We start from the raw sequence: 26,989 nt of genomic DNA, 5'->3' as shown, positions 1-26,989 counted from the left end.
CAGTGCCATCTGTTAGGCAGGCCAGAAAGTGCAGGGGAACTGCAGAGCTTTTCAGAACCTCTCCAGACCCTATCCCAGGCCCTTTGGAGCTGGTCTACACCCCCTGCACAGGAACCTGGCCCTGTTTTGGCTGAGAAATATGGACAACCCAACTGTCAAAGCAGTGCCCTAAAACAAACCCAGGTCTTGTTGGCCAGTAAAAGAGCACTCCTGGGCTGCCTGCTGCCTGGGGAAGTTGAACCTCTCAGTCCCCCAGCCTGAGGTATTTCCACACAGGAGCCTGGGGACCACCAGACACATGGTGCCTACAGGCTGGGTCTCAGCCAAGGTGCACAGTGCCCACCCCCTACCTGTGGAGTCAGCAGCTTCTAGCACAAGTGGAGTACTGTGGCCTTGACTGGGTTGCTGCCTGGTAGGGTCCCAGCCCAGTGGGCTACCACAGTCACAGAGAGGCTGGATTGTAGGGAAGAGGTGGCCCAAGAGTTCCACCTGCTGGAAAGACAGGGAAAGTGCAGTCTGGCAAACTTTTTCTCCCCAGCCCCTAACAGACTTTCGAAAGGGTTGAACCTCCTGTGTGAGGCCCTGGCCCTGGTTTGGCTGGGAATTATTGACAAATCAAGTGTCAAAGGAGACATTCAATGCAAACCCAACAACTACAAAATCTTAGACGAGTGGCGGAAATCAACTTTCAAAATAACTTTATCAAGTTAATCAAATGTCAAAAAACCAGAAAAAAATCACAAAGCACGTGAAGAAGCAAGAAGACAAGTCCAAGCCAAATTAAAAAGCCAGAGGAGACACAGAATTTGGAAAAACTAATCAAATGTTCATACTAATCTGCTAAGTAAATTCAGTAAGTTGGCTAAAGAGATAAAGGATATCAGGATGACACTAGGAGAGCATAAAGAAGAATTTGAAAGAATAAATAGAAAAACAGCAGATCTTATGGAAATGAAAGATACTGTAGATCAAATTAAAAATATACTAGAAATACACAGCCCATTTGAAGAGACGGAAGAAAGAATAAGTGAACTAGAGGATGAACAATTGAATTTGAACACACAAAAGAACAGATGGTGAAAAAGATGGAAAATTTTGAATTGGATCTCAAGGAAATGATTGATAACAGGAAGTGAACAAATACAAGAATCATTGGTGTCCCAGAAAGTGAAGAGAAGTGAAGGGCTAGGAAGATTACTTGAGGAGATAATTGGGGGAAACTTCCCAGTCCTTATAAAAGACATAAGTATGCAAATCAAAGAAGGCCAATGAACTCCAAATAGACCCACTCCAAGACATACTAATCAGACTTTCAAATGTTGAAGAGAAGGAGAGAATCCTCAGAGCAGCAAGAGAAAAGTGAATTACCACAGGGAAGGGAAGCCACATAAGATAAGTGCTGACTATTCATTGGGAACCATAAGAAGGAAGTCTTATGATATATTTAAGATTTTGAAAGAGAAAAACTGCCAGCCAGAATTCTTTATCCAGGAAAGTTGTCCTTCAAAAGTGAGGGAGAAGATGGCAGACTGGTGAGCTGTATGTTTTAGTTACTCCTCCAGGAAAGTAGGTAAAAAGCCAGGAACTGCGTGGACTGGACACCACAGAGCAATCTGTCTTTGGGCATACTTCATACAACACTCATGAAAACGTGGAACTGCTGAGATCAGCGAAATCTGTAAGTTTTTGCGGCCAGGGGACCCGCGCCCCTCCCTGCCAGGCTCAGTCCCGGGGGAGGAGGGGCTGTCAGCTCCAGGAAGGAGAAGGGAGAATTGCAGTGGCTGCTCTCATCGGAAACTCATTCTACTGATTCAAACTCCAACCATAGATAGACTGAGGCCAGACACCAGAGACTCTGAGAGCAGCCAGCCCAGCACAGAGGAGACGGGCATAGAAGGAAAACAACACGAGAAGCTCCAAAGTAAAAGCAGAGGATTTTTGGAGTTCTGGTGAACACAGAAAGGGGAAGGGCGGAGATCAGGCCTTGAGGCGCATATGCAAATCCCGAAGCAAGGCTGATCTCTCTGCCCAGGGCACCTTTCCTTAATGGCCCTGGTTGCTTTGTCTATTAGCATTTCAATAACCCATTAGATCTCTGAGGAGGGCCGTTTTTTTTTTTTTTTTTAAATCCTTTTTGCTTTTTCTAAAACAATTACTCTAAGAAGCTCAATACAGAAAGCTTCAAAGAATTGAAATTTGGGCACGTCAAGTCAAGAGCAGAACTAAGAGAGCTCTGAGACAAAAGGCAATAATCCAGTGGCTGAGAAAATTCACTAAACAACACAACTTCCCAAGAAAAGGGGGGTGTCCGCTCACAGCCACCATCCTGGTGGACAGGAAACACTCCTGCCCATCGCCAGCCCCATAGCCCAGAGCTGCCCCAGACAACCCAGTGTGACGGAAGTGCTTCAAATAACAGGCACACACCACAAAACTGGGCGTGGACATTAGCCTTCCCTGCAACCTCAGCTGAATGTCCCAGAGCTGGGAAGGGGGAGCAGTGTGAATTAACAGAGCCCCATTCAGCCATCATTTGAGCAGACTGGGAGCCTCCCAACACAGCCCAGCAGCCCAGAACTGCCCTGGGGGGACGGCACTCACCTGTGACATAGCACAGTCATCCCTCAACAGAGGACCCGGGGTGCACAGCCTGGAAGAGGGGACCACTTGCAAGTCTCAGGAGCCATACGCCAATACCAAAGACTTGTGGGTCAGTGGCAGAGACAAACTGTGGCAGGACTGAACTGAAGGATTAGACTATTGCAGTAGCTTTAAAACTCTAGGATCATCAGGGAGATTTGATTGTTAGGGCCACCCCCCCTCCCCGACTGCCCAGAAACACGCCCCACATACAGGGCAGGCAACACCAACTACACACGCAAGCTTGGTACACCAATTGGGCCCCACAAGACTCACTCCCCCACTCACCAAAAAGGCTAAGCAGGGGAGATCTGGCTTGTGGAGAACAGGTGGCTCGTGGACGCCACCTGCTGGTTAGTTAGAGAAAGTGTACTCCACGAAGCTGTAGATCTGATAAATTAGAGATAAGGACTTCAACTGGTCTACAAACCCTAAAAGAACCCTATCAAGGACAGCAAATGCCACGAGGCCAAAAACAACAGAAAATTATAAAGCATATGAAAAAACCAGACGATATGGATAACCCAAGCCCAAGCACCCAAATCAAAAGACCAGAAGAGACACACCTAGAGCAGCTACTCAAAGAACTAAAGATGAACAATGAGACCCTAGTACGGGATATGAAGGAAATCAAGAAGACCCTAGAAGAGCATAAAGAAGACATTGCAAGACTAAATAAAAAAATGGATGATCTTATGGAAATTAAAGAAACTGTTGACCAAATTAAAAAGATTCTGGACACTCATAGTACAAGACTAGAGGAAGTTGAACAACGAATCAGTGACCTGGAAGATGACAGAATGGAAAATGAAAGCATAAAAGAAAGAATGGGGAAAAAAATTGAAAAACTCGAAATGGACCTCAGGGATATGATAGATAATATGAAGCGTCCGAATATAAGACTCATTGGTGTCCCAGAAGGGGAAGAAAAGGGTAAAGGTCTAGGAAGAGTATTCAAAGAAATTGTTGGGGAAAACTTCCCAAATCTTCTAAACAACATAAATACACAAATCATAAATGCTCAGCGAACTCCAAATAGAATAAATCCAAAAAAACCCACTCCGAGACATATACTGATCACACTGTCAAACATAGAAGAGAAGGAGCAAGTTCTGAAAGCAGCAAGAGAAAAGCAATTCACCACATACAAAGGAAACAGCATAAGACTAAGTAGTGACTACTCAGCAGCCACCATGGAGGCGAGAAGGCAATGGCACGATATATTTAAAATTCTGAGAGAGAGGAATTTCCAGCCAAGAATACTTTATCCAGCAAAGCTCTCCTTCAAATTTGAGGGAGAGCTTAAATTTTTCACAGACAAAGAAATGCTGAGAGAATTTGCTAACAAGAGACCTGCCCTACTGGAGATACTAAAGGGAGCCCTACAGACAGAGAAACAAAGACAGGACAGAGAGACTTGGAGAAAGGTTCAGTACTAAAGAGATTCGGTATGGGTACAATAAAGGATATTAATAGAGAGAGGGAAAAATATGGCAAACATAATCCAAAGGATAAGATGGCCGATTCAAGAAATGCCTTCACGGTTTTAACGTTGAATGTAAATGGATTAAACTCCCCAATTAAAAGATATAGATTCGCAGAATGGATCAAAAAAAATGAACCATCAATATGTTGCATACAAGAGACTCATCTTAGACACAGGGACACAAAGAAATTGAAAGTGAAAGGATGGAAAAAAATATTTCATGCAAGCTACAGCCAAAAGAAAGCAGGTGTAGCAATATTAATCTCAGATAAAATAGACTTCAAATGCAGGGATGTTTTGAGAGACAAAGAAGGCCACTACATACTAATAAAAGGGGCAATTCAGCAAGAAGAAATAACAATCGTAAATGTCTATGCACCCAATCAAGGTGCCACAAAATACATGAGAGAAACATTGGCAAAACTAAAGGAAGCAATTGATGTTTCCACAATAATTGTGGGAGACTTCAACACATCACTCTCTCCTATAGATAGATCAACCAGACAGAAGACCAATAAGGAAATTGAAAACCTAAACAATCTGATAAATGAATTAGATTTAACAGACATCTACAGGACATTACATCCCAAATCACCAGGATACACATACTTTTCTAGTGCTCACGGAACTTTCTCCAGAATAGATCATATGCTGGGACATAAAACAAGCCTCAATAAATTTAAAAAGATTGAAATTATTCAAAGCACATTCTCTGACCACAATGGAATACAATTAGAAGTCAATAACCATCAGAGACTTAGAAAATTCACAAATACCTGGAGGTTAAACAACACACTCCTAAACAATCAGTGGGTTAAAGAAGAAATAGCAAGAGAAATTGCTAAATATATAGAGACGAATGAAAATGAGAACACAACATACCAAAACCTATGGGATGCAGCAAAAGCAGTGCTAAGGGGGAAATTTATAGCACTAAACGCATATATTAAAAAGGAAGAAAGAGCCAAAATCAAAGATCTAATGGATCAACTGAAGAAGCTAGAAAATGAACAGCAAACCAATCCTAAACCAAGTAGAAGAAAAGAAATAACAAGGATTAAAGCAGAAATAAATGACATAGAGAACAAAAAAACAATAGAGAGGATAAATATCACCAAAAGTTGGTTCTTTGAGAAGATCAACAAGATTGACAAGCCCCTAGCTAGACTGACAAAATCAAAAAGAGAGAAGACCCATATAAACAAAATAATGAATGAAAAAGGTGACATAACTGCAGATCCTGAAGAAATTAAAAAAATTATAAGAGGATATTATGAACAACTGTATGCCAACAAACTGGATAATGTAGAAGAAATGGACAATTTCCTGGAAACATATGAACAACCTAGACTGACCAGAGAAGGAATAGAAGACCTCAACCAACCCATCACAAGCAAAGAGATCCAATCAGTCATCAAAAATCTTCCCACAAATAAATGCCCAGGGCCAGATGGCTTCACAGGGGAATTCTACCAAACTTTCCAGAAAGAACTGACACCAATCTTACTCAAACTCTTTCAAAACATTGAAAAAAATGGAACACTACCTAACTCATTTTATGAAGCTAACATCAATCTAATACCAAAACCAGGCAAAGATGCTACAAAAAAGGAAAACTACCGGCCAATCTCCCTAATGAATATAGATGCAAAAATCCTCAACAAAATACTTGCAAATCGAATCCAAAGACACATTAAAAAAATCATACACCATGACCAAGTGGGGTTCATTCCAGGCATGCAAGGATGGTTCAACATCAGAAAAACAATCAATGTATTACAACACATTAAAAACTCGAAAGGGAAAAATCAATTGATCATCTCAATAGATGCTGAAAAAGCATTTGACAAAATCCAACATCCCTTTTTGATAAAAACACTTCAAAAGGTAGGAATTGAAGGAAACTTCCTCAACATGATAAAGAGCATATATGAAAAACCCACAGCCAGCATAGTACTCAATGGTGAGAGACTGAAAGCCTTCCCTCTAAGATCAGGAACAAGACAAGGATGCCCGCTGTCACCACTGTTATTCAACATTGTGCTGGAAGTGCTAGCCAGGGCAATCCGGCAAGACAAAGAAATAAAAGGCATCCAAATTGGAAAAGAAGAAGTAAAACTGTCATTGTTTGCAGATGATATGATCTTATATCTAGAAAACCCTGAGAAATCAACGATACACCTACTAGAGCTAATAAACAAATTTAGCAAAGTAGCGGGATACAAGATTAATGCACATAAGTCAGTAATGTTTCTATATGCTAGAAATGAACAAACTGAAGAGACACTCAAGAAAAAGATACCATTTTCAATAGCGACTAAAAAAATCAAGTACCTAGGAATCAACTTAACCAAAGATGTAAAAGACCTATACAAAGAAAACTACATAACTCTACTAAAAGAAATAGAAGGGGACCTTAAAAGATGGAAAAATATTCCATGTTCATGGATAGGAAGGCTAAATGTCATTAAGATGTCAATTCTACCCAAACTCATCTACAGATTCAATGCAATCCCAATCAAAATTCCAACAACCTACTTTGCAGACTTGGAAAAGCTAGTTATCAAATTTATTTGGAAAGGGAAGATGCCTCGAATTGCTAAAGACACTCTAAAAAAGAAAAACAAAGTGGGAGGACTTACACTCCCTGACTTTGAAGCTTATTATAAAGCCACAGTTGCCAAGACAGCATGGTACTGGCACAAAGATAGACATATAGATCAATGGAATCGAATTGAGAATTCAGAGATAGACCCTCAGATCTATGGCCGACTGATCTTCGATAAGGCCCCCAAAGTCACCGAACTGAGCCATAATGGTCTTTTCAACAAATGGGGCTGGGAGAGTTGGATATCCATATCCAAAAGAATGAAAGAGGACCCCTACCTCACCCCCTACACAAAAATTAACTCAAAATGGACCAAAGATCTCAATATAAAAGAAAGTACCATAAAACTCCTAGAAGATAATGTAGGAAAACATCTTCAAGACCTTGTATTAGGAGGCCACTTCCTAGACTTTACACCCAAAGCACAAGCAACAAAAGAGAAAATAGATAAATGGGAACTCCTCAAGCTTAGAAGTTTCTGCACCTCAAAGGAATTTCTCAAAAAGGTAAAGAGGCAGCCAACTCAATGGGAAAAAATTTTTGGAAACCATGTATCTGACAAAAGACTGATATCTTGCATATACAAAGAAATCCTACAACTCAATGACAATAGTACAGACAGCCCAATTATAAAATGGGCAAAAGATATGAAAAGACAGTTCTCTGAAGAGGAAATACAAATGACCAAGAAACACATGAAAAAATGTTCAGCTTCACTAGCTATTAGAGAGATGCAAATTAAGACCACAATGAGATACCATCTAACACCGGTTAGAATGGCTGCCATTAAACAAACAGGAAACTACAAATGCTGGAGGGGATGTGGAGAAATTGGAACTCTTATTCATTGTTGGTGGGACTGTATAATGGTTCAGCCACTCTGGAAGTCAGTCTGGCAGTTCCTTAGAAAACTAGATATAGAGCTACCATTCGATCCAGCGATTGCACTCCTCGGTATATACCCGGAAGATCGGAAAGCAGTGACACGAACAGATATCTGCACGCCAATGTTCATAGCAGCATTATTCACAATTGCCAAGAGATGGAAACAACCCAAATGTCCTTCAACAGATGAGTGGATAAATAAAATGTGGTATATATACACGATGGAATACTACGCGGCAGTAAGAAGGAACGATCTGGTGAAACATATGACAACATGGATGAACCTTGAAGACATAATGCTGAGCGAAATAAGCCAGGCACAAAAAGAGAAATATTATATGCTACCACTAATGTGAACTTTGAAAAATGTAAAACAAATGGTTTATAATGTAGAATGTAGGGGAACTAGCAGTAGAGAGCAATTAAGGAAGGGGGAACAATAATCCAGGAAGAACAGATAAGCTATTTAACGTTCTGGGGATGCCCAGAAATGACTATGGTCTGTTAATTTCTGATGGTTGTAGTAGGAACAAGTTCACTGAAATGTTGCTATATTATGTAACTTTCTTGGGGTAAAGTAGGAACATGTTGGAAGTTAAGCAGTTATCTTAGGTTAGTTGTCTTTTTCTTACTCCCTTGCTATGGTCTCTTTGAAATGCTCTTTTATTGTATGTTTGTTTTCTTTTTAACTTTTTTTTTCATACAGGTGATTTGAAAAAAGAAGGGAAAGTTAAAAAAAAAAAAAAAAAAAAAAAAAGAAAAAAGACAAACAAGGGGAAAAAAAAAAAAAAAAAAAAAAAAAGATGTAGTGCCCCCTTGAGGAGCCTGTGGAGAATGCAGGGGTATTCGCCTGCCCCACCTCCATGGTTGCTAGCATGACCACAGACATAGGGGAATGGTGGTTTGATGGGTTGAGCCCTCTACCATAAGTTTTACCCTTGGGAAGACGGTTGCTGCAAAGGAGAGGCTAGGCCTCCCTGTATTTGTGCCTAAGAGTCTCCTCCTGAATGCCTCTTTGTTGCTCAGATGTGGCCCTCTCTCTCTGGCTAAGCCAACTTGAAAGGTGAAATCACTGCCCTCCCCCCTACGTGGGATCAGACACCCAGGGAAGTGAATCTCCCTGGCAACGTGGAATATGACTCCCAGGGAGGAATGTAGACCTGGCACCGTGGGACGGAGAACATCTTCTTGACCAAAAGGGGGATGTGAAAGGAAATGAAATAAGCTTCAGTGGCAGAGAGATTCCAAAAGGAGCCGAGAGGTCACTCTGGTGGGCACTCTTATGCACACTTTAGACAACCCTTTTTAGGTTCTAAAGAATTGGGGTAGCTGGTGGTGGATACCTGAAACTATCAAACTACAACCCAGAACCCATGAATCTCGAAGACAGTTGTATAAAAATGTAGCTTATGAGGGGTGACAATGGGATTGGGAAAGCCATAAGGACCAAACACCACTTTGTCTAGTTTATGGATGGATGTGTAGAAAAGTAGGGGAAGGAAACAAACAGACAAAGGTACCCAGTGTTCTTTTTTACTTCAATTGCTCTTTTTCACTCTAATTATTATTCTTGTTATTTTTGTGTGTGTGCTAATGAAGGTGTCAGGGATTGATTTAGGTGATGAATGTACAACTATGTAATGGTACTGTAAACAATCGAAAGTACAATTTGTTTTGTATGACTGCGTGGTATGTGAATATATCTCAATAAAATTATTATTAAAAAAAAATAAAAAAATAAAAAAATAAAAATAAAAAAAAAAAAAAATAAAAAAAAAAAAAATAAAAAAAAAAGTGAGGGAGAGTTTAAAGTTTTCACAGATAGACAAATGCTGAGAGAATTTGTTAATAAGAGACCTGCCCTGCAAGAAATACTAAAGGGAGTTCTGCTGGTTGGAAAAAAAACACAGAACCAAGAGAGGTCTGGAGGAAGGCACAGAATTGAAGAGTATTAGTGAGGGTACTTTAAAGGATTAAAAGAAAAATATAAAAAATAGATCTGACAAATGAAAACCAAAGATTAAGGTGGTTGAATCAGGAACTGCCTTTGCAGTAATAACTTTGAATGTTAATGGATTAAACTCCCCATCTACATCATATCCTGTCACATATACAAAATATATGTATTTGTCACATATACAAAAAATTAACTCAAAATGGATTAAAGATCTAAATATAAGAACTAAAGCTATAAAACTCCTAAATAAAAACATAGGGAAATGTTTTAGAACCTTGGGTTAGGCAGTTTCTTAGACTTTTCTTTTACAAAAGAAAAAATAAATGGACTTCATCAAAATTTTTAAAAACCTTGGTACATCAAAGGCCTTATCAAGAAAACGAGTAGACAGTCTACAGAATGGAAAAAAATATTTGGAAACCATATATTTGATAAAGGTTTAATGTCCAGAATATATAAAGAAACAACAAAAAGACAAAGAACTGGAATAGACGTTTTTCAGAAAGAGATGTATAAATGGCTAATAAATATATGAAAAGATGCTCAACATCCTTAGCCATTAGGCAAATGCAAATGAAAACCTCAATAAGATGCCATTTCACACAAGTGCTGTCCAGAATGTGGAGAAAAGGAGCCCTCCTTATACATTGTTGATGAGAATATAAAATGTTGTAGCCATTTGTTTGTCAGTTCCTCAGAAAGTTAACTATAGAATTATAATATTACCTGGCCATCTTAGTTCTAAGAATATATCCAAAAGAATTGAAAGCAGGGACTCGAACAGATATTTGTACACCGACATCCACAGCAGCATTATTCCCAATTGCCAAAACATGGAGCAACCCAAGTGTCCACCAGTATATGAATGGTTAAACAAAATGTGGTATATGCATACAATGGAGTAGTATTCAGCCATAGAAAGGAACGGCACTCTGATACATGCTATAACATGGATGAACCTTGAAAAACATCATGCTACGTGAATTAACCCAGACACAAGAGAACGGATATTATATTATCACATTTACATGAATAACTAGAAAATGTAAATTCATAGAGACAGAAAGGAGGTTACAGGTTATGGGGGTGGCATTAATGCTTAATTAGTACAGGGTTTCTGTTTGGATGAGGGAAAAGTTTTGGTAATGGATGGTGGTGTTGGTGGTACAACATTGTGAATGTAATTAGCACCACTGAATTGTGTAATTGAAAGTGGATAAAACTAAATTTTGGGTTGTTATGTATGATGCCAGAATAAAAAATAAAAAGAAATAGAACTGTACAGCTCAATGAGTGAAACCTAATGTAAACTATAGACTATCATTCATAGTGGAATTATAATAATGATTCATCAGTTGCAATAATGGTACCACAGTGGTGGAAAATGTTAATGATAGGGAAAACTGAATGTGTGAGGTAGAGTTGTGTATGTGGGAACTCTGTATTTTCTGCATGATTTTTTGTAAACCTACAACTGCTCTAATAAAAAATAGTAAAACTATGAAAACTTGGTGTTTTGGGGTTAGAATATGAAGCTGAACTTCTAAAGCACTATTAGTAATAGAAATACTTAAATAATGGACATAATGTCGATAAACTTTTACTGTTGTCCATTCCTGCTGCCTTAAGAACTTTTATTCAAATTGATTATTTTATTGAGCTCATGGATTGCCACAACAAATGTGTGTCTTCAGGGAATTCTGGATAAACTACTTTGGCCCAGTGCAATTAAAAGACCTTAAATCTGTTTCTAGCTCTTATATCATGTAGTCTTGGTCAAGGCAGTCACCTCCCACTTAAGCCTCAACTGAAAGGTACAGTAAGTTTTTAAAATATAAATATATGATGCAGTTCAAAAGCTGCTTATTCCCCAGGAGGGTAGTATGTAGTTGTATAGTATGGTAGAGGAGCCTGAAGAGCAGGGTTGTCTCCAGGGCAGGAACCACCACAGTAGCAGGAGTGGCTGCTGAGGAGTGTCCCAGGTGCTGTGCTGTATGCTTTTCACACCCAGCCCAGTTACTCACTTCCTGAGAAGCATTAGGAAGCTTCACCCTTCAGACTAATGACTGTTGTTGGGAGTCCTCTGAATACATGATTTCAGTGGGTTCAAAGTGCATTTAACTTCCACTTTCATAGTCAAATACTGACTTCGTGGACTTTATTTCTTCGAAATGTTGAAGGGGTTATTTGGGAATTTTCCATTTTATGAAGATTTATTTAACTTGCACATGTTGACCTGAAATTTAATACAAGTGTCATGCTCATTTATTTCATAAAAATACTTACGGGCTATTTTCTTTGGTCTTATGGCCATATCAAAAACTGTAAATTTGGCCATCACTCTGATACACTGTAAGTTGTCAGCATAAGTTTAAGTTTGATAGCGTTTCTCTAGGGGATTTATTTGGAATTTTGCCTTTAATCTTGTAGCACCCACAGATTCAGAAGAAATCTCAGTATATCAAATACCTTTGCTGTGATGATGTGAGAACCCTGCATCAGTGGGTCAATGGTATCCGCATTGCAAAGGTAGGTTTTCTTTGGGTTTGATGACAGATTACTGATGTGTTTGATGATGTGGTTTTGATTGTCACAGGATTAGCTTCTTTGTTTAATATGTTTGAAACTTAATTTATTTTTAAGATTGTTTTGATTGTTTCTTGTTCATGAATTTGCCAGTGTCTAGTTTTTGAATACCTAAATCCAGTGGTTTCAATGTTGTCTTTTTTCCTTGGTGATGATTAACAGTTGGTAAAGCTTGGATAGCATGAAAGTGATTTATTTTGACTTAAGGGAATGCATTATATGATTCTTATATAGCAGAGTTCAGCCTAAACAAACTAACTTTTTAAAAAATAATTATTAAACTGCTTTAGATTTACGAACCAGACTTTGGACAGTATTATCCTGAATAGTGCTGAGAAGCTGGCCTTGGGTTGAGAGTGAGGGTGGAGGGTCACATTTCAACTTCTTGCTGCCCTTCTAAAAAATAGGAAAAAATAAGAATAGATTATAATTCACTGTTATTAAATACTTTTTAAAGTACTATGAGCATTAATTTTAATATAAATCATGAACCAGTAAACAGAAATGTGTTCCCCTTTCCCACATCATCCTTCTATACCATACCCAGTAAAGTTCAGATGTTATTGCTTACTGCCTTCTGTTTAGTATGGGAAGCAGCTCTACATGAACTATCAAGAAGCCGTGAAGAGGACAGAGATGCCTTATGATTGGACATCTTTATCAAGCTCCAGCATTAAATCAGGATCTAGTTCTTCCAGCATCCCAGGTAATTCAAAATGCCTCAAAGCACTATTTTACTACCAATAACTAGAAGACCTGGTTATTTCAGCTTGATTCATAGCTAATTTCTGAATTATAATCAATAGTACACTAGGTGCTTTTCTTATTGTTAGAGGGTAGAATATCATGGACTAGTTCATTAATATATTTGAAATGGAAAACAATATGCCAGGTGATTCAGACTTCACATATACAGCTGATAAACAACTGTTGATGCATAATTTTGGAATAGAAATTACCTGCAGGGAGTATCTGGAATCCATGATGAAACTGCTTCCTCCCCACAGGTTTTCTGACAATTTTAGTGAAGTGAAAATAGCTATAACTAGTCCAGTATCATAGTTAATGAAAGTGTTTAAGTAATCAAACTTTGTAAAGTTTTCACAGGAAATCAGTGGTATCCAACAGGTGCTAATTTTCAAATTCCCACATTCTTTAAGCAGTTATGCTGTGACCATATCTTAGGATAAATGTTTGTTTCCCTTCAAAATCCTCCATAAATGATATCCATGTCATCTAAATGCAGAATTTTAACAACTGTTCTGGAATGTAATGAAGACATCTAATTTTAAGAAATTATGATTTTAAGAAGTATTTAGTTAAAAAGCTATATGACTCTGGTGGGCACTCTTACACACACTTTAGACAACCCTTTTTAGGTTCTAAAGAATTGGGGTAGCTGGTGGTGGATACCTGAAACTATCAAACTACAACCCAGAACCCATGAATCTCGAAGACAGTTGTATAAAAATGTAGCTTATGAGGGGTGACAAGGGGATTGGGAAAGCCATAAGGACCACACTCCACTTTGTCTAGTTTATGGATGGATGAGTAGAAAAATAGGGGAAGGAAACAAACAGACAAAGGTACCCAGTGTTCTTTTTTGCTTCAATTGCTCTTTTTCACTCTGATTATTATTCTTGTCATTCTTGTGTGTGTGCTGGTGAGGGTGTCAGGGATTGATTTGGGTGATGGATGTACAGCTATGTGGTGGTATTGTGAACAGTCGAGGGTACGGTTTGTTTTGTATGGCTGCGTGGTGTATGGATGTATCTCAGTGAAATGAAGATTAAAAAAAAAAAAAAGCTATATGACTTGATTTCATTTCTAAACAAGTAAAAACAAATTTAGAATATGTCTATTGAAAGGTTTGTGTGTGTGTGTGTGTGTGTGTGTGTGTGTGTGTGTGTGTGTGTATTTCCTAGCTCTGTCCACTAAGAGTGCTAGAAGAATGACATCCTAGTAGCAATGAGCACACCCAGCAACCAGATCTTGGTTTCTAATACCATTCTCCAATAAAAAGCACCAGGGCTCCTTGGGGAATTGGCTGATTCTAGTGCTGGGGTAGACAATTTACTAGATGAGCCTGCAGCATCTTGCAGTGCTCAAGAAACTATGATGGGAGTATGTCAGAGAGACAGAGGAACTAATCTGAAAGAGCTGGAACAATTTGAGCAACAAATTAAATAATATAGTAGTGGATTATAACCCATTTAAATAAATATCCATGAGTCCATAGAAATGAATAAATTATTGAATAAATAATTAAGTGGGGAAGAAGAGACAAATTTGAACTGAAGATTTCCAAATAATTTATGAAGATATGATGCCCTCAAGGAGGTGCAACTTAATTCTTCACCCCATAAGTATGGCCTGCACATAGTGACTTGCTTCCAAAGAGTACAGATTGAAAAGATGGGCAGAGGATAACTTTACAGTGGAGAAACCTGATCAACACTACCTCAGCCAAGTGATCAAAGTCAACATCATCAGTAATAAGTCACATTGATAGCATGTACCTTTGATTTAATGTGATGGGTATGGCCTTTTACCGCTGTGGTCTTCCTCCCCAAACCCATAACCTCTGTCTAACCAAGAAAAAAATCATCATATAAACCCAAACTGAAAGAGAGTTTACAAAATGCTTGACCCCAGGAGTCCTCAAAACTTAGGAGTCGAGGTCATCAAAAACAAGGAAAGTCATGGACTAGAGGCGGTTGAGGAGATAGAACAACTAATTGTAATGTGGTATCCTGGGTGGAATCCTGGAGCAGAAAGGACTTTTAAAAAATTAGTGAAATCCAAATAAAGTGTGGAGCTTGGCTAATAGTGATGTACCAGTGTTGGTTCCTTAGTTGTGACACATGTACCATAGTGACATCAGATGTTGATAATAGGGAAACTGGTGAGGGGTACACTGAAATGCTCTTACTGTCTTTGCCACATCTCTATAACTCTAACACTATTCTAAAATTAAAAGTTTACCAAAATGGAGGTGGGGGGGATGGGACTTAGAGGACGTGGATTAGGAAAGTAGCAAGTAGAATTTTAGAAAAAGAAAATAAGGGAAAGAAAACTGAGGAAAAAAACATGAATAATATTTAAAAATTTTATATTGCACTTAATAATTCAAGGGCTTCTGCATATTATTTGATGAAGTGGTATGGTGCCTTTTTGTCCTCCAGCAGCATTCATATATGCTGTGCAAAGTACAGGGCAGGCTTTTTAATGTAAATCATGAAATTATATATGTTAATGCTGAAGAGATCTCAAGAATTCATGTGGTCCAGCCTCTTGAGGTCTTACAGGCTGTTGTCCTAGATATTAAATAGGGATGATAAATGAGGCTAGTGAAGTTGCCACTTTCAGCTAGTGAGTAATCAAGAAAGAAAATAGAGTAGATTTTATCTTACATTGCTTACATTTTTGTCTTGAAGATACTGTCTTACCTTTTTCCAAAGGTTTTTGTGTTTAAGACTTCTTTGTGGTTGTCTTTGCTCTACTTTGGTTAATTTAGCTGGACTTGCTCAATGTTGTAATCTTAATAGTGTTCCCCTATCACAGAGTGTTTGGATGGGATTTGCTTTAAAATTTCAGTGTCCTCTAGATGCCAGACATTGAGCTAGGTGTTTCCACGTGGTTATATTACCTGACTTGGAGTGCAGTGAAATAATCTTCCCGTTTTCCCCACCCCAACTTCCTTAAAGACCTCTCCAAGCCTTGCTGGAAGGCCAGGCTACAGCTAGGCTGCTGCCCTGTGGTACCAAAACCTGAATCCTTAGGAAACACTCTTTTAACTGTGTGGGGGTCGAATTTTAAGTGGTGTCCATTGCTAAAAGAAAGGAAGAAACCATCATGTTCTGAATTCATAAAGTACAACTCTGGGATGTCTTGGAGCAGGGTTATCAAAACAACTTAATTCTCAAGATAATGAAGACATGGTATGAAAAGTCACTCCTCTTATTGATGGTTCCTTAATTCTCTTATTTACTGGGAGTTGACTTTTTGCAAGGCAGCTTATCAGGATACCAGTAATGTTATATGAATCTTTTATTGTAATTATCAGTCTCTCATGGTGAACTGTTTAAAAAGAAAAAATTTCCTATTAACCCTAAGATGAGGGAAGTTTTCTAGTAGAAAATACTGTCTGTGTTTATATGAAATGAGTTGAGTAAAGTTAACTCATTGCTGTTCTGCATAGTATTTGACCTTATGTAAAAGATCTGTCTAAACATACATATCCATGCTGTCAGAATACTGACCTATTTAATCCTATTGTTTAAACAGAGTCTCAGTCAAATCACTCTAATCAGTCTGATAGTGGGGTGTCAGACACCCAAACAGCAGGACACATTCGTTCCCAGAGCATCGTGAGCTCAGTCTTCTCTGAAGCCTGGAAACGAGGCACTCAGTTAGAAGAGTGCAGCAAGGTAATGCATTTGTTTTCATTTCTATGGAAAGATCTGTGGTATTCCATGCATTTAACTTGAGGCTCTTTTTTTTATTCTTTAATGAGGAGTCTTTTCCTTGCTCTATTTCAGCCCTCTTTCTTGGATCTTCAGTCTTCCTAACTGTATTGGGTGAAAAGGTTTCAGAGACACCTACTGATTTGACCTCTCAGAAATGAATATATGTGAATTGGGTCTAATGATCTAAAACCTCAAAACAAAAATGCTGGCATTCGTTTAGCTCCTTTATTATCAATGGCTAAAAATGTTAAGAAATAACGATTTGGTCTGTTCTCCGCTTAAGAAATTTGGATGGAGCAACACCATTTGGTGTTAATTCTCTAAATAATTTAAAGTTCCAGAGAAGCTGCTTACAGTTATTTTATTTATTTAGACCCATTCCTTATCTTCTTCTATACTTTTAGCATTTATCTGCTCATTTATGAATTTTCTCTCATTAGTTTATGTGGAAGGCTAAATTCAAATCAATCCCCTTAAAATTTTGCAATCCCGAGTACGTTATCCAATGACACTGAAGGGCAAGTATAATTATTGAGAGATTACTTACAAAAATAGAGGTTCTATAGCTCAGGTTGAAAGGAGAAACATATTCTTCTAGCAAAATGCCTCTGTGGTTCTACAGGCAAGGGTGTTTCTTAGCCTGTATTCACCATTTCAATATGCAAGTGCTCCTTCCATCACTGAGGAACCTGCTGACAGTTGTATATTTACCCAGCTAATCATTTTGATTTTGTTGTTGTTGTTGTTCTTTTGGTCTGAATCACTTATACAAGTACATTCACCAATGAGAAGTAAATGGATATTTCCCCTCAATTTATTCCTTAATTTGCATATGTGGTTGATTAACTGGTCTGTGGGAGGCTGGAGGGAGCCTTAGTAGCCCAAGTGTGGATGAAGCACTTTCCCTCAGAAAAGAATATTTGAGAATTGGTTCTAATGACCTAAATATTCAAAGTAACTGGTAGATTAACTCCTTTTTCAGGGCTCAAACTGTGAAGAAATATTTTCACTCCCTTTATCCCTTTAATCCATTTGGTTGTAAACACAACATTTGGTGCCATGGTCTAATTATATACCAGAGAAACTGGTTTATGTAATTCAAATGTCTAAAGAAAAATCCTTGGCTTTATGAAATTATTAATGGTACGATCTGTGTACATTTTAAATGACAGAACTAACCAGTTATTATGAGTAAGACCAAGGGAAACAAAGGTCCAGATGTTCTGTGATTGAGCAGAAAGGGTGTGAACGCTGCCGTGCAGCAGTGACAGTTTGAATCTTCATCCCTCTGTGTTTCTTCTGTTACCTCAGTCTCAGGTGCCAAATGTGAAGGCCAGCACAGCTAAGGGCTACACCCCTGAAGCAGCCAAGACAGGGTCGAGTTAAGGTCAGGGGCTGTTCTTTGGAAACACGTTAACCTGGTTGACTCCTATAACCAAATCTCACAGACTGATGCTTTTATTCTGACATGTAATTAAATATATATATATATATATATATATAATATATTTATATTATATGCATATATATATGAGTATCATGGTGGGTAATAGAACTCAACCCTATAATGAACCTTCTAGTCTACTAACCTGTGTCATTCATAATTTGATACAAATGGATCCTTTGTTTAAAGAGCATAAAAGATGTACTCAAAGTTATTAAACAGAGGAAGGACCAACCAAGGGTCCTTCCTCTTCCTCTTTTCAGAAGTCCTTGAACCACATTCATGCATTATTAGCTGCATGAAATAAATGACCAGATGTAATTTTAGCAGTGCCCAAGAGGTGTCCAGGTGGGCTGGTTAGCAGGTTGTTTATAAACTGTAGTTCTCATTTCTTGATACATTTCCTTTACTCTAGCCTTTCAAAGTTTACTCTCATATTCTTCTGGCTCTTTCTCTATGATGTTTTTATGACCTTTTCTGCAATGTTTATGAAGCATTTTTTTATGTGTTTTCCAGTAAAACAAATGTAAAGAATGCCCCCCCCCTTTACCTGCATTCTGGACTTCTGTGCATGTTGGATGCAAGTGTCTCACACAAACACGAGTGTGTGTGTCAAGCTCATTCATTCCTGTGTGACTGTGCACGCCTGCTGAACATTTTCATACTTTCACGTGTCAGCTTACTAGCATCAAAAAGCCGTCCTCAAGAGGCCCTCCACCAGCACTCCTAAACCCAGTTTTGGCATCTGCTTGATGTGGATGCAGCCATGGACTGAAAGATGAATGTGAGCCATCACATCTTCCCTTTGCCCGAGTCCAGTGGTGTCCAGTGCTCAGAGGCTTTCCCAGAGAGGGTTCCATTCAGGATAGGTTGTGTGAGAGTTACTCAGCCCGAGGTCAGAAATCATACATTCTGTCGCCAAACTGCTTTTGCAACAGGAAATGTTTCCTAGATTGTTAGGAAGTTTAGCTGCTTGAGCACATTGTTGGGTAGAACAAATTTTCTGTCCTTGTTGCCCAGGGAGTCAGAATGCCTCCCTTTGTCCAGCTTGATGATCACCACTGCTGCATCCTTTTCATGCATGTACTAGAATCCTTCCTTTTAGTGTTCCACAATCAAAGCTTACCTCTGTAACTGTTTTGTTTGTTGTGTTTTTCTCTTCCCCATCCCCCCTTTTTATACTCTTTTTAGGCCAGAATGGAATCTGTGAACCGACCGTACACTTCACTTTTGCCCCCATTATCCCCACAACCTAAGATAGTCACCCCCTACACTGCTTCACAGCCTTCGCCACCTCTGCCTCCACCTCCCCCCCCACCTCCTCCTCCTCCCCCACCTCCCCCCCCACCTCCTCCTCCTCTTCCCAGCCAATCTGCACCTTCTTCAGGCTCAACAGCCACAATGTTCGTCAAATACAGCACAATAACAAGGCTGCAGAACGCTTCTCAGCATTCAGGACCCTTATTTAAGCCTCCGCCACCCCTAGTGATGCAGCCTCTGCCCTCTGCCTCACAGTCAATAAAGCCTCAGGTCCTGGTGCCTCCCAGTGGAGCTGTTCCACCACCTCCTCCTCCCCCCCCCACCCCCTACTCCTGGCTCCGCTATGGCCCAGCTGAAGCCAGCACCATGTGCCCCATCCATTCCACAGTTCAGCCCCCCACCTCCACCACTGAAGATTCATCAAGTTCAGCATGTTACTCAAGCAGTTCCTCCAACACCACCACCACTTTCTCCCATCCCTGCACCACTGCCTCCCCAAGCCCCCCCTAAACCCCTTGTGACCAACCCCCCACCAACCAGCACCAAGACGGGGCCACCCCTTGTTACACAAGCTGCAGCACCTGCAACTATTCCTCCAATCCCCCCAGCAAAAAAACAGCCAGCTTTTCCTGTTTCTCACATCCCCCCTTCCCCACCTGCTCCGCCTAGTCCAGTTCCCCCACCGACATTGCCCAAACAGCAGAGCTTCTGTGTAAAACCACCTCCCTCTCCACTGTCTCCAGTGCCCTCAGTTGTGAAGCAGATAGCTAGCCAGTTTCCTCCCCCTCCAACTCCTCCTCCCATGGAATCTCAGCCCTTAAAGCCCATCCCAGTCACTGCGGCCCCACAGTCTCCTCCTGCGGTGAAAGCAAAACCCAAATGGCAGCCCAGCTCCATTCCTGTCCCTTCTCCAGATTTCCCTCCTCCTCCTCCTGAAAGCAGCCTGGTATTTCCTCCACCACCACCTGCCCCAGTCCCAGTCCCAGCCCCACCGCCACCGCCACCACCACCACCAGCTATAGCTTCTGTTATACCTGACAAAAGTGGATCTCCAGGCAAAAAGACCAGTAAGACGTCCAGCCCTGGGGGGAAGAAGCCACCCCCAACCCCACAGCGTAACTCCAGCATTAAATCCAGCAATTGTGCAGAGCACCCTGAGCCTAAGAGACCCTCGATAGACAGTTTGGTCAGCAAGTTTGCACTGTCAGCAGAACCCTCAGGGTCTCCCAGCAAGGAGACACCACCACCTCCTGCAGCACCCCCCAAGCCTGGAAAACTAAATCTTTCTGGAGTTAACCTTCCCAGTGTTCTTCAACAAGGCTGTGTGTCAGCAAAAGCATCTGTTCTGAGTGGGCATGGAAAGGACTCTGCAGTAGAATTTCCTTCTCCTCCTTCCGATTCTGACTTCCCACCCCCTCCACCAGAAACAGAACTTCCTCTGCCGCCCATAGAGATTCCAGCAGTGTTCTCCGGAAGCACCTCTCCAAAAGTGGCAGTTGTTAATCCTCAACCACAGCCTTGGTCCAAAACATCAGTGAAGAAGGCTCCTCCACCCACACGACCCAAACGGAATGACAGTACCCGCCTCACTCAAGTCGAAATATCTGAGCAGCCAACAATAGCCACAGCTGTGCCACAAGTGCCCACCTCTCCCAAATCCAGCCTTAGTGTCCAGCCTGGATTCCTGGCTGACCTCAACAGGACACTGCAGCGGAAGTCTATCACCCGGCATGGCTCACTCTCCTCGTCCCGCATGTCCAGAGCAGAACCCACAGCCACCATGGATGACATGGCATTGCCCCCGCCACCCCCTGAACTGCTTTCTGATCAACAGAAAGCTGGTTATGGAGGTAGTCATATATCAGGCTATGCAACGTTGCGGAGAGGACCCCCTCCTGCTCCCCCCAAAAGAGACCAGAACACCAAGCTCTCGAGAGACTGGTAGCTAACACAGAACTTTGAGTTTTATGTTATCTGTAATCAGTTCTACAATCAGTACACTTGATTATGAAATCAGGTGTTCAGAGCCTCCTGGTATGATGGTGTTATTCAGGTGGTGTCCAGCTGTATGTATACACATGTTCTTGTACATACGTAGCTATATATATATTTAGGGGTGTGTAGGTGTGCGTATGTATTATATATATACATACATAACTGAGTGTGATTCTATTTATTCCCTTTCTCTCCTAATCTGAAGGTGGGTTTTATGTGTTTTGGGTAGAAGAGGCATGGAAGGGGATGTGTGTCCTGTCCCTTATGATTTCTTTTATCATCTATCATGGATTGGACCAAAAACTTCTGATTACTTATTTAGAAGGTGTTTTTCAGTGTCTGTCCATGTGCAGCCTATATGTGCATGTTGTATATTATAAATTAATGTATAGATGTATAACGTGCTGTTTCTCGGTTTGAGAAGACAACCAGAATGTTTGGTATACCTGTGGGGCTTTGGTGTTTGTTTGTTTTTTCCCCAATTAGGTCTGCTTGACTGACACTTCATTACTCTACACAAAGCGGGCACTTTATATTAGGAAACTCTCTTAGCTTCATAGAATGGGTAAATAGTGCAGTGTGGGGAAACAGTTCACAGATGGCATCTATTGTGGTTGTGCATAGAAAATAAATACGTTCTAACTAAACCATTTTAGTTGCGGTGCTACTGCAATGACCCCACCCAAATCTAGGAGGTGGAATAAATTTTCAGTCACAGGTAAGTTTTTTGCTTACAATACATGGGACATTTAGGACTGTAATCCTGGATAGTTCCTTTTTAGTATTTGAATCCTTTTCATGAGGTTTATGAAGCTTCGTAATCAAGTTTGGCTTGAAGATTCTTTCTTGGATTTTGTAAGAGAATGTCAAACAATACCCCTGTAATTCTGTCTCCCTGTATGTCTTCATGTCACCAGTTACCTTCTTACTGTGGTGCTTTGGGTAGGTGAGTACAGTAGATGTCTGTAGACAATTGGTATATAAAATATATACATCCTGTGCCAGTATGGTGCGTCATTGAGAAAAATATCAGTCTTTCTTGTGATTTGCTCTTTAAAAGGATGGGTGATTAGAAAAGAGAACAAAACTAGCCTGTTAGGTATCATCAACTAGGTTGTGTAAGTTTTAAACATGCAAAGAATCCATTTAAGTATGGGACTGTCAGAGGGAGGGGAAGAAAATAAAAATGAGAATTTTGAGTTTCACCCCCAGCTTCTGGAGCACACTAGGATCCCTACTTGTTAAACATGCTTATAGAGATGTGCCCAGATTACCATTTGTTCTGGTGGTATGATGTAGCCCTAGTACACTAAGTGACATCACATATTATGCATGTGAAAACTTGGTATAAAATGAAATAACTGCTCCAATGACAGAACTCACACTGTGTTTCTACATGTGTTTTTTTTCTGTGAGTATTCTTTGGTACAAGAGAGAAAGGTGTACTGTCTCATCAATTTATGATGATAAATTGGCCATTGGGATTAAAATGCAATATCTCAGAGCTGCTTTTAAACAAAGGAATAAAAACTGGCAATATCAGCTATCATAAATGAAATGGGGTAGAAATGATAAATCAAGAATAAGAGAAAATTGTACTGTGTACACAGGTTGTCATTATATAACCCACTCTCCAAGAAAGTATTGTGTCATAGAGAGAAATAGGTGGCCCCTCTCCATTGCCACACCTCCAGTGTCTCCTGGAGATTGATGTATTTATGTGGTTGTGGAGCAATAAGCATAGATACCATTGTGCATTTTAAAGCCCTGCCTCTTTAAAAAACACACTTTGATCTCTTTTAAATTCTTCAGTTTTGTTTGCTTGATATTCTTGTGCTTTTGAAGTGACCTTTAACATCTGCATTGTTAGCTCAAGCATGAACAGCAAAGCTGGGTAACGTTTTTGAGTACAGATTGTGGTGCTCCATTGTGATTCATGGATGAAGTAATTTCACATTCTTCTTGGCCTGCAGCTTTATAGTCTAAAGATCACCCTTATTTGTGGGGCAAGATTTACTAAGAATGGGAATCCAATTATCTGACTATTCACCACTAGGTATTTTGTTGGTTTTTTGTTTTTGTTTTTTTGGTTATGGTGTTTTTTTATATGAAACTGGAAAACTTCAACTTTTCCTTAAGGAAAAAATAAATGTACCCTCCCCCCCGCCTCCAACTTTCTTCTCTCCTGATTTGAGCTCCAAGACACAGCCTTTGTTTTTTCATTCAGTGTGGAAACTCCGGGGTTTTCTTGCTTCAGTTTGGAGAGCTATCCTGAATCAATGCTTCTGGTTTATCATTTTTCTGGAAGAGCAGACACCCTTTGAAATATTAGTAGACATGAAGAAGACAGCACTATGTGCAGGGCCAGAGGTGGGACCATGTCATTTTTATCCCAAATCCAGTGGCTTTTCTGACAACAGGCTGCTGTATCCTTTTAAATTTCTCCAAAGATGGAAATAGCTATTAATCAACTTTTTCTTTTCTTGTGCATGAAATAACTGAATCAAGAAACCAAAATGATGGTTTAGATTATATTTGCAGGTGTTTGTTCCCTAGTAGTTCTTTTTTTAATTTTTTTTTTTTTTTTGTTGGGATATAGTTTGTTTTGGTTTTAGACCACTCTTTATCTCGCTGTAGCTGTTCTTTTTTTCTCTGGTGTGTTAATAGAAAATACCTACTGCCAGATGACACTAGTACTGTGCCTTTTTTAACTGCCTTATGCTCAGCAGCTCCCCCAGCATGGTTTCTTCAGGTCCAAGGAGGAAATCTGGACAGCTGACTTAGCTGTACTGAAAAATGAGCAGCATGGATGAAATACTGCTACTGAGGGCAGTGCAAACAGGTGCCTGTTAGAGCTAGTGACTTGTTTAACAGCATGAATTTTTGCCATAGATAATTTGAAAGTTGGATCACCCTATGCTTAAAGTTTTGGCATTAACTCTGAAAGGCAACAGAACCTACTCTGTTCATAAAAGAACTTTAGGTTCATAGGTAATACAAGTATCCAACTATTCTGTATTGAAATTTTAGCAACTTGGCTTTTACTACTCAGAAGCAAAATACACAATACATTTTTTTCCTTAGCTGGTAAACTTCTCATTTGGGAAAACTAACCATTTTAAGGTTTTACAGATACCTATTTAAGTGTAAATCAAAATAAAGTGAAAAAGGATGCTGAAAACTATTTTCATCAGAAAATTTCAAACTAAGTAATGTAGAGATGATGGTCTTTTACAATCCCCTAAAATTAAGGTCTTCTTGCCCAGTGATGGCATATTCTGCAAAGGGTAGCGAACTGTCTCAAAAGGTCCCATTTATATCAGTTTACTTGTCCCCTGAAACAGTGCTGAATTTATCAAGAAAGAATCACCTATCAGACCAATAGAACCCTTTGACACCTTTTTCCTTCAGCTAAAAACACTTCTATGTCACAAACACAAGATTTTAAATAAGATTTTAAAAAGGTAAAAACCCTTTCCTATTTCATAAGCTATTACCAGACTTCTTATGCCTTTAAAGCTGACAAATTAAAACTCATGTAATCTCACAGATTTTATTCAAGTTTAGACCAATTAAACCTGTATGGCTTGTATGATTATTAGGAGTGATGACTTGCTTTAAATAAAATAGGTATTAATATAGTTGGATTTATACACTTGATGAGAGAATGTTTATTTCTGAAAATCTGTTTAGATTATAAATACCTTTTGGAACTTTGATTTTCTTTTGCTTCATACACTTTATAACATCCCATCATTTTAAAGGGTATACCTAACCCTGCAGGAATATGTGACCTCTCAACAAAGTCTGAGATCTGATCCAAGGAGAGATGCAGGTAGAACAGAATTAAATATCCCACTATCTTTTAAGATTTATTTTCCTTTTAAAATTTAGTGACAAGAACATTTTAACAACAATTACCAGCCTATCCCTCAAAGAGATGCTAAGTTCTTGTGCCCTTGAAAGTTCTACATGTAACAGATATCTGAAACACCAGCTGTAGAATAAACATACTAAATAAAACAGACAAAACAACATACTGGATAAACACTTGAAGCAAAAAAAAAAATCAATTGGTTTATTCTTTGCTTGTTAAAGTAATTTAGAAAACAATATTTGCTGTAATTCCCAGTGCCTTGAACTCTTGGAGGAACAGTATATAAAAAATAGAAATCAAACAAGCAAATTTTGAGGTGCTAATCAAAGAGAAGGAAAGGTGAGTATTTCTTGTTTGGGCAGAAATAGAAAAAGTGACATCTCACAAGAGATGGTGTCATCTACCCAATGGGGTCTCGCTGCTTTCTACCAAAGACATTAAAGAAGTGAATTCAGTCAGGGTGATGGTGGATACTCCATACTTAAAAGATGGCTAGGTTCAGATAGTTATTAGTGTCAAAGCTCATGATTGTGGAAGCCTCAACTTCTTAGGCTGTAGAATACCTTTGCAGCACTTAAGGAAAAAAACCCTTATGTTTTGGAAGCCGTCCATTAAGTTTATTGTAACTAATACCAAAAATTTCCATTGTCCATGATTCCACACATCCTAAATATTTTCTCTATACTTGTAAATAATATCTCCTAGAAAATAAGCATTAACTGGAATGTTTCAAATGATTTTGCTTCATTTTATTATAAGCTATTAGTGAACTCCTTTTATAGAGATGTACATTTAAAATAAAATTTCATTAGCCTGTGTTAAATGTTGTAAAAACATTGTTTACTATTTTAAAGGAAAATTGCACATGTATTTAACTGGGATTGCTCCCTCCCCTCCTTTCCCCATTTCTTTAAAAAAGGGACTCAAGGCTCACACCAACTTCTAGGTTGTGGGAGGTTTGTCATAAATAAATAGATACAATGTAGAAATATACTTTTTTAAAGCATGAAAAAGAGGACAAAAGGAATTGCATTATAAGGTATCCAATAGAGGACATTATTTAAAGGATTATGCACAGCTTGGTAAAGATGAAGTTATGATTTTTCTTTTGACTTTGTTGCTATTATGTTCTGCATAAATGTATGCTCTCATTTCATTATGTGCCTTGCTTCCTGATTGTGCAAAGCTATAAACATATATAGGTATATATATGTATATATATATATGAGAGATATATTCAGTACTACTGACGATGTTTTTGTTCTTCTGCTGGATTAAATTATTTTCAAAGTTACTCTTGCCAGTTACTGTCAGTAAACTTTGTATGGCTTAGGACAGTAGTCATACAGTCAGTGTAAATTTGTTTTTCAGTTACATGTTTTCATTTTGTCAGCTTACCTAATCCTTAATAAAAAAAAAAATAGATTTCATTTGAACATGGGGATTTTGAGTGTTTGTTTATCAGTACCATTAAGAACCCAGTTTTGCTTTTTATGTCAGGGAACCCATAAAATTAACTGTGCAGTAAGAACAATTAAGTGTGAAAGTGAATAAAGTAGGATTTGTTGTGTTCAATATGTTGACCTTTAAGTAAAGGAACAGTTTATACCAATATACTGAGGTGCTTTGGCCAAACACATTAGTAATTAAGAAGTGATCAGAGCTAAGTTTTTTGTGTTTTTTTTTTTTTTTTTTTTTTTTTGCTTTTTTTGAGCAAAATGCAACTAAATTAGAAAGGGCTACTTTTTGTTTTAAAGGTTTGGAGGCAAAATTATATGTGTC

At 39.1% G+C, this 26,989-nt stretch overlaps 1 protein-coding gene across 1 annotated transcript in view; it reads left to right on the top strand.

Moving 5' to 3' along the window:
• Positions 1–26,643, top strand: part of RAPH1 (Ras association (RalGDS/AF-6) and pleckstrin homology domains 1) — a 132,279-nt gene extending 105,636 nt beyond the window's left edge. Inside the window, 5 exon segments of the mRNA XM_037849031.1 lie at positions 12,007–12,105; positions 12,748–12,868; positions 16,450–16,592; positions 19,267–19,647; positions 19,649–26,643. Coding sequence (XP_037704959.1) covers positions 12,007–12,105; positions 12,748–12,868; positions 16,450–16,592; positions 19,267–19,647; positions 19,649–21,280 — 2,376 coding nt within the window. The 3' untranslated portion in view covers positions 21,281–26,643.
• Positions 26,644–26,989: the final 346 nt, after the last annotated feature.

Source organism: Choloepus didactylus, chromosome 9, assembly GCF_015220235.1.
Source record: "Choloepus didactylus isolate mChoDid1 chromosome 9, mChoDid1.pri, whole genome shotgun sequence".
NCBI lineage: Eukaryota > Metazoa > Chordata > Mammalia > Pilosa > Megalonychidae > Choloepus > Choloepus didactylus.
This window is presented reverse-complemented; position numbering and strand designations above follow the sequence as displayed.